This window comes from Camelus bactrianus, chromosome 19, assembly GCF_048773025.1.
Source record: "Camelus bactrianus isolate YW-2024 breed Bactrian camel chromosome 19, ASM4877302v1, whole genome shotgun sequence".
Taxonomy (NCBI): domain Eukaryota; kingdom Metazoa; phylum Chordata; class Mammalia; order Artiodactyla; family Camelidae; genus Camelus; species Camelus bactrianus.
In genome coordinates, this window is record NC_133557.1 from 19,261,195 (window position 1) to 19,275,461 (window position 14,267).

The window sequence follows — 14,267 nt, forward strand, 5'->3', positions numbered from 1 at the left end:
AGCCAGTTACAGAATACTGTATGATTCCACTTACAGGTGGTACGTAGGGTGGTCAAATTCATGGACTAGTAGTCAAATTTCATAGCAGTAAAATGGTGGTTGCCAAGGGCTGCAGGGAGGAAGGAATAGGAAGTTATTGTTTAATAGATACAGAGTTTTCAGTTTTGCAAGATGGACAGAGCCCTGGAGATGGATAGTAGTGATGGTGGCACAACAATGTGAATATACTTAATACCATTGAACTACATACTTAAAAATGGTTAAGATGGTAAATTTTATGTTATGTGTATTTTACCACTATTTTTAAAAATTTAATGATAAAAAGATAAGTTGCACTAATATCATTTTTGTACAGCTTACAAAGTCGTAAAATAGCCTAGTCAAAGACAAAGGCACACATTCCTATAGAAACAGAAAACCGCGAGGTCCACTAGCCCACAGCCAGCATGCCATTGAAAGGAAACTCACCTGCCCATTTCAAAGTCTTTAAAATTTTCTGCAGTATATGTGTCTTCTTGTGTACCAGGGAAAGTTCTTTACAGTAAATATCTTGGAGTAGAATCGCTCGATTATAGGATATGTGTTATCAGAATGCTTCCTAAAATGTTTATCTAACTGATTTACATTCCCAACATTATAATTCTATAAATAGAAACCCAAATGGTATGAAAAGGAATTTGACCTCTCTAGGAAACAGGGCAGTGCAAATTGGGACAACTTTGGGAGCATTTCAGACTTAACAGATCTGCGAAAATTCAAAGTCTGCCATTATCAAGTGTTGGCAATATAAACTACTGAGTCAGGACTGTCTGGTGAAAGAATTTTAAAGCAGGCAGCCATGAAATAAAAAAAGAAGAAGAAGCAAAAAACAAGCCCTAAACACAGAGTCCCAAGGCCAATTTGCCCTTGAAGAAATAATGTTGGATTCTTGTTTAAGATTCGTGGAAGGGAGAATGTATACATACTGAAATGGAAAAGAGATATTTAGAGAATAGATTTTAAAACCTTCTATTCTTTATCTAAGTGTTTAAAAAAAATTGCCAGCTTTATTGAGATATTACTGACATTTAATGTAGGTTAAGTTTAAGGTATACAACGTGATGATTCGATGCATGTATGTATTGTGACATGATTACCACAATAAGGTTCATTAATACCTCATCCCTCACATAGTTACCTTTGTGTGTTTGTGTGCGTGTGGTGATAACATATAAGATCTACTCTCTTAATAACTTTTAAGTATATAATATAGTATTCTTAATCAGAGTCACCAGGTGGTACATTAGATTCCCAGAATTTATACATTGTATTTGTTGGAAGTTTACATCCTTTGACCACCTTCACCCCCTTGGCCCTGGTGTCCACCATTCTACTCTTTATTTCTTTGAGTTCAGCTTTTTTAGATCCCACATAGGAAAACATAAAGTGTTTTGTCTTTCTCTGTCTGATTTATCTCATTTAGCATAATGCTCTCAAGGTCCATCCATATTGTTGGAAAAGGCAGCGTTTCCTTCTTTTTTATGGCTGAGCAACATTGTACCACATTTTCTTTATCAGCTCATCTGTTCATGGATGCTTAGGTTGTTTCCATGACTTGGCTGTTGTGAATGCTGCTGCAGTGACCATGGACGGGGGTGCAGCTATCTCCTGGAGCTAGTGATTTCATTTCTTTGGGATAGATAACCAGAAGTGAGATTGTTGGATCATATGGTAGTTCTGGTTTTAAGTTTTTGAGGAACCTCCATACTGTTTTCCATAGTAGCTGCACCAATTTTACATTCCCACTGACAGTGTACAGAGGTCCCCCTTTGTCACACCCTTGCCAACACTAGTTTATCTCTTGTCTTTTTGATAACATCCATTCTAACAGGTGCGAGGTGATATCTCATTGTGGCTTTGGTTTGCATTTCCCTGGTGACTAGGGATGTTGTCGTCAACAACAGCACCTTTTCATGTACCTGTTGACCATTTGTATGTCTTCAAGGTGTCTATTCAAGTCCTTTGCCCATTTTTTAATCGGATTGTTTGTAAAACCTTCTACTCTTTAAAACAGTTCACTCTGTTTCTCAGGTTACTTTATGATTAATATAATAATCAAATATGTATTTCACAATCTATTATATTAAGAACTCGGAAACAAAATCTACCTATATGCCATTTACAAATTTCGCACTTAGAGTGATGCAAACAAAAATAAAACAGTGGAGGAATAGAGTGATAATTGCCATAGATAGAGTAGGATTTAAGATAGAAACATTAGTTGAGACAAAGATACTTTTTTTTTTTAATTAACAAGGAGGGACCATAATGAAAATAGAGTATTCTGGAACATTTGTGGGAAAGAATAACTTCACATCAATAAATAAAAAGAAAATCTGTTTAAATTCTATAGAGAAGCTGACAGAGTCACACTAGTAGTGGGAGGCTTTAACTCATTTTTCTCAAGATTCCCCAGCTAAAGTAGTCAAAACAGTTTATTGAATAAACACATAGAGAAATGTGTGCATTCCAGAGTAAACATTGTTTCAGTGGTACACGGAAGTTTTACAGAAGTTAATATCTTAAGCCATAGTGAAAACTTCAATACCAAAAAGATAGAATTCTAGGAGTCATGTTCTCTGACCACAATCCCAAAAGGATACGTTAAATATTCTTTTCCAAATAACTTTAGGGTAAAAAGGAAAATTAAATCTTCAGTTGTAGTGTATTTTAAAAGTATCTCTATGATACAGCTACAGTCCTCCTCATGAGGAAAAATCACTGTGACAGAGCAGAACTTCTAAGCATTAGCAGTCTTGACATTCTGGGACACTTAATTCTTTGTCGGGGGCATCCTGTGCGTTACAGGGTGTTTGGCAGCTTCCCTGGCCCCTGTACCTGCTAGATGTCAGTAGCAACATCCTATCCTCCTGGTTAAAAGCCAGAAATATCTCCTACACGGCAGAAGTGTTCAAAATGTTTGAACCCTTGCCCTAAGTACTTCTATTATTAAAAAAGAAAAAGTGAAAATAAGTAAATTGGTTAATTTGAAAAGCTATATAAAAAGCAACATATGATACCTGAAGTCAGTAGTAATAGAGGAAAGCAAAATTTAGTGAATGATCAGAAAAGCTGTCAAATTAATTTTTTAAATATAAGAACTGGTTCTTCGGACAGTTAAAAATACAGAAACTTTTGAGAAGGAAAACATGAAAAAGCAACACGCCTTCACGATATACAATTGAGAATGGCCATTTCAAACCACAGAGTGGGTTTAAAATATGACAATAGTATCCCAGTTATGTGCTAGTAGTGTTAAAAATGTGGATCAAGAATACGATTTTCTAGATACATGTGTACATATATATATGAATATAACCAAAGTAACTCAAGAGAACATGGAAACTAATTTAAACCAATTAGCCATGGGAAATACTGTGAAAACCAGTCTTTCAAAAAACCCTGGGCCTCAGATGGTTTTATATCTAAACTCTTTCAGTTCTCTAAGGAAAATATTATTTCTTTGTTATTTATACTCTTCCAGGACATAAAGAAAAAGAGAAACAGCTCGGTTCTTTTTCTAAAGCTGACCATAACACAAAACCCAACATCTGACAAAGATAACCCTAAAAAATTGAAAACCGAGAGACACGTAAAAAAGAAAGTTCCTCAGAAATGAAGAACGGCCAGACAAACTCAAACAAGTACATATATATAGACGAGGACAGGAATGTTCATATCAGACTCCCCTGAATTCAAGGCAAACATGAGATTAAAAAATGAAACACTTTATAATAACACGGAAGTTCAATCCATAATGAAGGTATAATTGCCAGCTTTCTTTTTCATAAAAACCAGCATCAGACTCCCAAAATAAACACTTTAAGCATTAAAGGGTGAGTTGGATGGGAGCAGAAAAGTTGTAGGCGACTTAGATAAACCAAAGAAATCGAAATAGTATAATCACCACTGGTAAGACGGTTATAAATTAAGTTATACAGTCAGATTAACCTGTAAGCACAGCTCATTCTTTGCCCTTAAATACTGTGAAGTGTATGCAGAATTTAAACATATTTGTGTCCTAAAGGAACCTGAATACATTCTCAGAAGTTCAACAGTATGGACCGTTTTCTTTGATCACTATTGTTACTAGAAATTTGTAGCAAAAGGGAAAAAACAATAAAAAATGTTAACCTCTTAGAAATTTCAAAACTCTTCTTAAATATCTATTCAATGAGAGAGGAAATGAAAACTAAAATTTAAAAATAAATACATAAAAAGAACAATAATGAAAATCTCACATGATGATGTCTGCAAAATGTTAAGGTCATGGTCAGGGGAAAATTTATTTCTAAACCTTGAGAATGAGAACAGTGAATTGAAAATGAGACTCAGAATTGAGGGGGAAGCAGGAATCATGAATCTTCAAAAATCAGAGGAAGAGATTAATAAGGATAAAATTAGGTATTGAAGAATTAGAAAACAGAGATGGAGTAGACATGATAAATTTGAGATTTGATTCTTTTGAAGAGGAAAAAAAAATCCCACAAAATGAAAAAAATTGAAAACCTGTGAGCTTGCCTAATGAAGAAAAAGTGAGAGGAAAACACAGATACTGGACATTAGAAATTAGAATTTAACCACAAATTCAGAGGAAATAAACATAATTATAAGAGTATGCAAATTGGTATGCCTCACTGAACAGAGTGTGTGTGGGTATATATAAAATTTTTAGGTGAAAAGTACACACTATTCTAAATGTGTTTAGTATGAGAAATGCCTGTATGTAAAAATAAGTAGCTTTCTTTATATTCCAAAAATAACCAGTTAGAAAATATCATGGGGAATAGTTAATGAAAAAATTACTGACCTACTGCGAAAAAAAGTACAAATTTTTATTAAGGGATTTATTTATTCTATGTATTTAACAAACCCTTATACAGTGTAGGATTTACTGTGTGCCAAGCACATTTAATCCTTAACAACCGTAGAAGGTGGGCTTAATCATTACCCGAATTTTTCAGTGAAGGAACTAAGGCACAGAGAGGTTAAGTAACTTAGCTAAAGTCACAGTGTATAAGCAGCAGAACCAGGATTCAAAATGCAGTCAGCTTCCAGTGTCTGTGCTCTTTGCTCTCATGCTGCATAGTGAATAAATGTAAAGATATACCGTGTTCCAGGGGGAAAACCCAGTATCATAAAATGATCTATTCACAGCTGGACTGGGCTCTCGAGCAAGGGCTGAGATGCTGACCATCTGTCCAAGGTGAGTATCAACAGAATGGCAAACTGTTCAGGAGCCGTGGGCCCCCCTACAGGTGCACTGAGTCATGCAGAGGTCAGAAGAGAATGGACGCTCGCCTCTCAGGGAGCCGTGGGAGAGCCACAGCTCAGAGTGCACCCCCTGCCCCAAGTCCCCTAACGCAGACGTAGTGGTCCTTTCTAACTCAACATGCCCTCTCCTCCTCTCTTAGATCCAGGAGATGGTCCACTCGGAGGTTGCTGCCTATGACTCGGGCCGGCCAGGGCCCCTGCTGGGCCGCCCGGCGATGCTGGCCAGCCACATGAGCGCCCTTAGCCAGTCCCAGCTCATTTCTCAGATGGGCATCCGGAGCGGCATCGCCCACAGCTCCCCATCCCCCCCAGGGAGCAAGTCTGCGACCCCCTCTCCCTCCAGTTCAACTCAGGAGGAGGAGTCAGAAGCGCATTTCAAGGTATGTAGGGGTGCAGATGCAAAGCCTAAAGATGCCTTAAGATGCCCTCCCATCAACAAGGGGACAGCCCCTGCATGGATGTGAGCATCACCTACCTCTAGAAAAGTCTAGAAGCGGGTAACTGTACCCTTTGCTGGAAAACAAGGGGGAGGAAAATTCTGGGGAAACATGGTGAAATCTTCCTTCTGAATGGTCAGTGGATCATTTCAGTGGCGTTGATGGCTTTGGCAAGATCCTCGGGGCCACGTATTTTGGCCACTTAGGAGAACCACAAAGATGTGTGGTCCAGCAGTGGGCACCTCTGGGCAGCACTGACTGGTGGCTGGAGCAGTAAAAGTGATTTGCTCCTCCAGGTGGGGCCGTGCCTTCCCCCTCCACGTCCCTGGGACCAGGGATGGTCCTGCCCTTTCAAGAACATGTCAGGGATGAGAGTTCACCACCTGTCCTGGCTGCAGTCTTTTCTCTACACTGACTCTAAATCTCCCTCCCTGCGGGAGAGGACCTTGTTTTACTGGGGCAGGAAACAGAGGCCAAGAATGGCCAGGGGTGGATGTGCTTGCCCAGAATCTCCCAGTGAGATGGTGGCAGAATCAAGACTTGGTCCCACAACTCCTGCCTCCCTTTCTTCTTCCTCAGGGCCTCTCACCCCTTTCCACGCGGTGTCCTTGCAGAGGCCTGGGGTGATAACCAAGGGGCTGGTGCCACCTAACAGAGTGGCTGGGGTGGGCGCCTCTGGCCCCTGGTCTAGCTCCATCCTCAGGATAACTTAGTCTCTAGTGTAGTCCAGGCAGGGGTGGTTTTTATTTTATTTTATTTTTTTAATTTAACAACCAGTTCTAAAACACTTCCAGGGGCCAGACACTTTTCTAAGGGCACGAAGGATGTGAATCCAAGTAACCCTCATCACACCCCTGTGTGGTAGGTGTTGTTATTTTCTCTGACTGGCCAATGAGGAAACTGAGGCACAGAGAGGTTAAGTAATTTATCAAATGTCACAGAACCAGGCATTCAACCGAGGTGGTTGCAGTCGGGCTCCAGCATATGCCCTCCCAACCACCTGCAAGGCCACGTCTGCCCAGCTCTCCGGTTACAAGGTGCACCCACCTCCCTGTCCTGTTAGAGTCTCGCCCTGGGGCTTACGGAGCTGAGGCTTGGAGAGGTGGGCGGCTGCAGAGAGACACTCAGGGCCAGAACCAAGGGGGCTGCAGACTGCCCCACACTGCCCCTCAGAGGTGCAGGCCTGAGTCCTGTCTGCTGGCCTGTGGTTTCCTTATCAATCCATGGCGTCACCTTCCTTTTCTTGATGCATAGAGCCATGGTCTTCAACTGCAGGATCCAGGGCCTTTGACCAAAATCCTTGGTCCCTAGGTGGCCTGAGAGTTCTAAACTGTGGTGAGCATTCCCACCCTCTCCCCACGCAGGGAAGATGCCCTAAGTCAGATGCTCACAGTATTGTGGTCCTGGAGTGTAACTGCTTCCGAGGCCAGGGTGAGGCCACACCTGATGACAGTTACGTTAACCTCACCCCATCCAAAAACTTCAAAGAGGGCAGGGGGATGAAGCCATGCGCTCCAAGTAGCACAGCTGAAATGTGGTGGAAGAGACCAGTCCTATGTAATCAATGATTATTTGTGCTCATAGAGGAGAGAGCTGTTAAGAAAAAAAAATAAAAAAACATATATATATATACACACACACACACACATATCTCCAAAACTTGGAAACAGTCCAAAAACCAATAACTGCACGTTCTTTCAATGGCGTATCACAGCATCGTCTAACAGGCTCATTCCAGAATTATCTGATTCTCTGGGAGAGCGTACCTTTGTTTTGATTCCTCCTTCGTTATTGATTAGGGGGCTTTACACTCCATACAGGGAGATGTTAACTTGGGGAAAAAGTGATAAAGATGTAAACAATTTTTGTCTGATTGCAAGGCAAATTAATTTTTCCCTGTGGAGATGCAAATGACTTCTGTCCAGGAAAAAAGATGAAAAGCCCCAAAGGTGATAGGTTTATTGCTCTGTTGGGCATTAATCAATCTCTTTCTCTTGTATTTCTTTGAATCAACTTTGCCATCATGCTGATTCTCATTAAGGAGTTAAATGAAACACCCAGGCAGGCTCATAACCTGGGCATGTGTGCGTGTGTGTGTGTTCAGGTCCGGGGTGGCCAGCCCCCAGGGGCTGCCCGTGTGTGAGCAGGGCTGGGCAAGCAGGGGACAGCTGAGGGAAGTCCAGCTCTGCCTGAGGCTGAGACAGGTGCCCTCTGGCAGGAGGCCCTGGGCTTCTCTGGTTGTCTGACTCCTCTCGCCCGGGCAGATGTCAGGAGAGAAGAGACCCTCAGCCGACCCAGGCAAAAAGGCCAAGAACCCAAAGAAGAAGAAGAAGAAGGACCCCAATGAGCCGCAGAAACCCGTGTCAGCCTATGCGCTCTTCTTCAGAGACACTCAGGCCGCCATCAAGGGACAGAACCCCAGTGCCACCTTTGGGGATGTGTCCAAAATCGTGGCCTCCATGTGGGACAGCTTGGGAGAGGAGCAGAAGCAGGTGAGCCCCAGCCCTTTCTGGGCCACCCCCCAAGGCTTTGAGGTTGGACCTGGAAGGTCTAAAGCCAGGTCCAGCCTCTGGAACTAGAGGCTCCTGCAGAGGTCTTCACCGGGGTCAGTTTGCCCATCTCTAAGCTGGGAAGGTAGGTTTCTTCCAGTTCGGCTCCTTTCCAGCTGCGTTCACTAGCAGCTTGGCTAAGTGGAGAGGAAAGTGGGCCTCTGCTTCCTCATCTAGAAAATGAGAACAAGCATCTCCGTCCATCCTGTGCCTCCAACTCTGATAGTCTGGGGGCCAGGCCAGAGCTTTCCTGTCCACTGACCGTATTCCTATGGCCTCGTCTCAAGGGCCTTCGGGGGAACAGGAGCAGGCCTAGCTCACAGGCAAAGGCTAGTTGCCAGCTGTGTGACCTCAGGCTGACCATCTAACCTCTCCCCGATGTTGCCCACCTCTTGGACCTTTCAGGCCTACAAGAGGAAGACAGAAGCGGCAAAGAAGGAGTACCTGAAGGCTCTGGCAACCTACAGGGCCAGCCTCGTCTCTAAGGTAACCCCTGCAGTCCCGAGGCCCAGCTCTGCTAAGAGTGGGGCCACTTGAGTGACAGAGCAAGAACCAAGGCCCAGGGGAACGGTCAGCACCATAGGTCTTGGAAGGGATAGATAAGACCCATGTGCTCACTTCTCCAGTGCACCTACTGTGTGCCGGGGTCACGCTGGGTACTTTATATGCATCTCATTTCATGTAATTCTCAACAAAAACCCGATACTCAGAGGAGTTAAACAACTTGCCTGGAATTATCCAGCTTGTTAAGTGGCAGTACCATGATTCAAACCCAGTCTTTGCCAGTCTTCAAATGTGGCCCATACTCCTGACCACACTCTCTGCTGCCTCTGTCCACACTGGCATCGGAGGAGGCTCAGCATGGCGGTGGATGTGTGGTCCAAGTTGGGGGCGGGGGTGGGGGCAGGTCTGGAAGCTGCTGCAGAGAACATGGCTTCTGGGTTAGGCCATAAAGGGCCAAGCAAAGAGCATGTCCTGGGTCAAGGGAACAACATATGCAAAGGCACAGAGGCTGGAGAGAAGCATAAATAGAGGCTAGCCCAGCTGGATGATTCTAAGAGTGTGGATTCCCCTGTGGGCAGGGGAGCCCCCAGGGATTAAAGCGAGGGGTAGTTGGATGGTCAGAGCTCAGTGTGGTGGGACCCTGAATTATCTCAGGTTAGTCCAGGGCTCTCCCCAAGGGGCTCAACAGCCAGCCAGAAGCCATGCCAGTAGGTTGCAGAACCACATGGCCTCGTGGCCCAAGTTCTGGCTTATCCACCTTCTCCAGAGTGATCGGTGTCTGTCTCCTTCCAGAGCTCCCCTGACCAGGGTGAGACCAAGGGCACTCAGGCGAACCCACCAGCCAAAATGCTCCCACCCAAGCAGCCCATGTACGCCATGCCTGGCCTGGCCTCCTTCCTGACGCCATCCGACCTGCAGGCCTTCCGCAGCGGGGCCTCTCCCGCCAGCCTCGCCCGGACACTGGGCTCCAAGTCGCTGCTGCCGGGCCTCAGCGCATCCCCACCGCCGCCCCCCTCCTTCCCTCTCAGCCCTACCCTGCACCAGCAGCTGCCACTGCCCCCCCACGCCCAGGGCACCCTCCTCAGTCCACCTGTTAGCATGTCCCCAGCCCCCCAGCCTCCTGTCCTGCCCACGCCCATGGCGCTCCAGGTGCAGCTGGCCATGAGCCCCTCACCGCCAGGGCCACAGGTAAGCAGGGCCCAGCAAGAACATGCCCCTAGGGGACCCCTTGTGGAAAGGGGAGGCAACTTGGGATTTAACCTCAGCCTTGGCCCCTTAGCTCTCTGAGCCTCAGTTACCACATCTGTGAAATGGGGCTAGTACACCTTGTCTGAGATGTACTGGCTGCAGTGAACAGTTGGTAAGTTGCCAGACAGATTCTTCAGATTCTTAAGGTATCCCAGGCTCTCCTCCCCTCAACCTGCGTCCATTTCTGTTGTTTGGCTGGAGGGGCTAAGGCCACCATGACTTCTGCTAGGTCAGCCCTAGCTCCTGACCCTCCCCAAAGCCTTTGAAGCTTGACCCTACTAATTGTTCCACAGACACTGGTAATTACAAGGCTTACTTGGCCCTGGGAGGTCACTCAGCCCAATAACTCTATTTTACAGAGTGGGATGCTGAGGTCCAGGAAAGGAAGGTCCTTCACATGCACACACACACACACACACACACACACACACACACCCGATGCAGCTAAGATGGGGTTGAATTTTTCAGAAGGTGCTCTGCTGGGGAAAAGAAAGAAGCAGTCCAGGCGGAGAGGCAGAGCAGAGATTTTTATAAGCTGGGGAGGTGTCTCTGGGCTCACCCTCAGGCGTACACAGCTCCCGTCCCCACTAGCTGCCTGAGACGTGTACCCCGTTCCCCTCCTTGGCTCACCCGCCTCCTCCTCCCCCCCATGGCAGGACTTTCCTCACATCTCTGAGTTCCCCAGTGGTTCCGGATCCCGCTCCCCTGGCCCATCCAACCCCACGAGCAGCGGAGACTGGGACAGCAGTTACCCCAGCGGGGAGTGTGGCATCAGCACCTGCAGGTTGGCCCCCCCCCCCCAATGTTAGCACTGCCCTTGTCCTGCTGACCCATGAAGGGTGGGGACGGGATGATGGGGGGTGGGAAGAGGTGAGGGGGACACTGCAGGTCACTGTCAGCCCTGCGGGGGTCCTTGTGGGCACTGGGTGCCCGCTGTCTTCAGGAGAGATCACAGAGCAAAGCATTGCCCCAGAGGGACTCAGCTGGTCCGGCGCCAGGCCCTGAACCAGGGAAACAGGCCCAGCTCTGTGTTGTGGCTTTGCTTTGCATCTGGTTATGTTCACACGTGCTTGCACATGACATTGACAGCTGGGCCGTCTGTCTTTGCTCAGGTCCCCTAGGAGCAGAGACTGGGGCAGGGATTTGGGTGCCCTTGATGACGTGTACATGTTCAGGGAGAACTTGCAGGAGAAGGTGGGGGAGGGAGGCAGGACAAGCAGGGAGGGAGCCTCAGAGGGTGTGGCCTCAGCTGGAGACTGACTTCAGCCTGATCCCACTGGAGCCCTGGATACCAATCATACCACAGTATTGGCCCCACCTCGAGGTTCGAGCATTTTGTATCCTCAGCATTGAGGAACAGGTGGTCCCCCGCCAGGATTCCAGGAGGGCTGTTTGGTAGACAGTCAGGGAGGGACCAGCACGTGCCCCTCATTCATCCTCAGAGGTGCAGCCGAATCCGGAGATGGGTGAAGGGCTAGTGTCCTGATGTGCCCTGGACTCTGTGTCCAGTCCCCTGCAGGCTGGGCGTCGCATTAGGTAGGGGTGGGGGATCACATCAGCCCTGATGGTCCCTCCTCTCTCCCCAGCCTGCTCCCGAGGGATAAGTCGCTCTACCTCACCTAAGCGCGCCTCCATCTCCTCCCCGAGGCTTGCTGGAAGGGCGCTGCTCAGAGCCTGAAGAGCTGACAGCAGAAGGAGGCCTTGGCAGGAAGCGGGGTGATGGAGGAGAGAGAGCAGTGACAAGCTGACACCCCAGGGTTGAGTCTCTTCCTCGACCTCCCACCAGACTCTGCAGAGGCAGCCCGCCGCCCACCACCAGCCCAAAGAACCTGCCGGAACCTTCCGCCCCCTGACCTGCTTGCTCCAGGGTTACTGTGGACCCCGCTCCTCGCCCTGCCACTGTACCCTACGTCTGGACGTCTGGCCCCAGCCCAGGCTCGTGTGAGCTGCCCCCTGGACGGCTCTCTCTCTAACAGAAACCCACCCCCAGGTACATGGGGCGGGGGCAGCTCAGCCACAGACGTGCAAATACGGTTTTATGGTGTGAACCAGAGATTATGAAACTTATAAACTGCTGGCTCCGTGTAAGTACTAGTTGACTAAGTGTTTTAGAACTGTGCTGAAAACATCTGTAAGATTATCTTGTGGGGGGGAAGGTAGTTTCCTTTAAGGTAAAAAGCATTTTATATGACCCTTAGCACATTTTTTTTTAAAGTTTTATCTTACGGGAGACATGCACAAAAGAGGCTGCCAAACCATTTCACCATCTGTACAGCAAGAACCGGACAGTTTACAGCCACACTCAGAGACATGGCGCTTTCTTTTCTTTTTTTTTTTTTTGAATTGTACATCCTCCATCTATTTAAAATGACCAAAAACAACTTGTCTATTTATGAAGAACAATTGAAAACAAAAATGCCGTTTATCATAAAGTGTGCGTGGTTTGGGGGTTTGGTTTGGGTTTGGGTTCTTAATGTTTGCAGCTGTTTTCTGACCCTGCAAATTGTCTGTCTCGGTGCCCAGTGCTTCTCTCAAACTTCTTTATAATAAAACTTCTGAAAAGTTGGAAACAAGCCTGTCTCTTCTTGCTCTTGGCAAGCCAGGGCCAGGCCTTCTGGAGTGGCCTTTGGTGGTGGCTTGGCCAGGACAAAGCCCCTGGTGTCGGTCAGACTGAGGGCAAGGTCCCTCCTGCCATGTCCCAAACCCCGGGGTCTTTATGGGTGACAGAGCCTCGCTGGCCTCAGTCTTGCTGTCTACAGTAATGATGGTGCGAACACTCAGGCTTCTTGCGATGATTCGTAGGGTCTCTGGCATGGAGTGCTGGCCATGCAGGGAGCCCTCACTGGCAGGTGACCATGGCGAACCGCTCCCCCACCAGTCCCTCACCACCGATGGGGCCTCTGTCCTCTGGAAGCTCCCATTCTGGAGGAGGTGAGAGGTGGGTTCAGGGTAACAGGAGCCCGTGGGACCAGGGAGACGCCTCCAAACCCAAGTGTAGGCAGTGTTCCAGACTAGGCCCTCTTAACCAGGTTTCCTGACAGGTGTTAGGTGGTGATACTTCAAAAATAATAATAATAATTATGTGGCTACTTTGACTGTTCCTGGAAAAACCACAGTCGCCTGGTGTAGAGGAGCTTTGGGGAGACCGCAGCTCTTGGGCCCCATGACGCAGCTATGTTGAGGTGGGGGCAGGTGCTGGCACCCCAAACCAGGCCCAGGAGCTGGACAGAGGAGGCTCCACGTGTCTGGCCTTTGTTCTCCAATCCTGTAACCCCGCTTGGCCCAGATAACAGCCTCCAGGGTGGGGCGCAATTTCTCTGTGCGCAGTCTCCTCACTGAAGGGCGTTTTGTAATTCACTTTGGAAAAAAAAAAAAAGGAAAACCAGCCAAACAAACAAAAACAACATGCTGTCATGTCAGCAGCATCATTGCAATGTGAAGCGTGAATAGTTCACGTCGTTACAATTTCCTTTCCTACATGGGGCCTGTCAGTAACACACTGATGACTTAGTGTAATATTCGACTCTTGCTTTTACACTGGAGAAAACAGTGTTATTGAGATCCACGCAGGCGGCCCCAAATAACAAGAGTGCAAGGCTACAGGTTCTTGCTCCCGAGGTAGACACTCCCACCTGCTCCCTTATCGCTGCACCAGGAACTCAGGATTCCTTTGAACAGGTCTGCATGCCAAGGCTGGCCTTCCGCTGAGCTGCAGGGGATGCTTAGAGACACCCAAGCAGAGTCTGAACCCCCCGCCTACAGATATCAGAGGGTGGCCAAGTGGGTGCATCCCAATGCCGCAGAGGGTAGGAACAGAGCCAGTGGAAGGTACAAGAAGGCTAATTTCCGGGCGGTGGAGTGGACTATGCCACCTGTAAGGGTTGCTGTGGGTGCCCTGCCCGATACCATTATTGGCCAGCGCCCATCCCCCAGCTCCTGAGTGTTAGCAGCTCACAGTTCACAGGTGCCCCTGTTGGTCCCAATCATTGTCCTGGACCAGGAGGGGACGCCCCATCCCCTTAGAGCTGCCCTCAGCTAATGACGGAATAACGGAGCAGCCAGCTCCGTGGTGTCACTCACGCTCCTGAGCTCCCGTGGGATCAGGCTGCAGCAGGTCTCCAGCCGCAACAGCATCCTTGCTCATGTGGAGGGGTTACCGGGGCCTCCCTCATCCCTCCTCTCCAGTCTTCCTCCTGCTGCCAGAAAGCATCCCCAT

The 14,267-nt window shown here is 47.6% G+C and overlaps 1 protein-coding gene across 2 annotated transcripts in view; it reads left to right on the plus strand.

Moving 5' to 3' along the window:
* TOX2 (TOX high mobility group box family member 2) overlaps window positions 1–12,624 on the plus strand; it is a 120,045-nt gene extending 107,421 nt beyond the window's left edge. For both annotated transcript variants that reach the window (XM_074347312.1, XM_010958724.3), the window contains exons 4-9: window positions 5,454–5,693; window positions 8,015–8,242; window positions 8,705–8,785; window positions 9,596–9,991; window positions 10,708–10,835; window positions 11,638–12,624. In XM_074347312.1, coding sequence (XP_074203413.1) covers window positions 5,454–5,693; window positions 8,015–8,242; window positions 8,705–8,785; window positions 9,596–9,991; window positions 10,708–10,835; window positions 11,638–11,674 — 1,110 coding nt within the window. In that variant the 3' untranslated portion in view covers window positions 11,675–12,624. The remainder of the gene's footprint in view (window positions 1–5,453; window positions 5,694–8,014; window positions 8,243–8,704; window positions 8,786–9,595; window positions 9,992–10,707; window positions 10,836–11,637) is intronic.
* The last annotated feature ends 1,643 nt before the right edge of the window (window positions 12,625–14,267 follow it).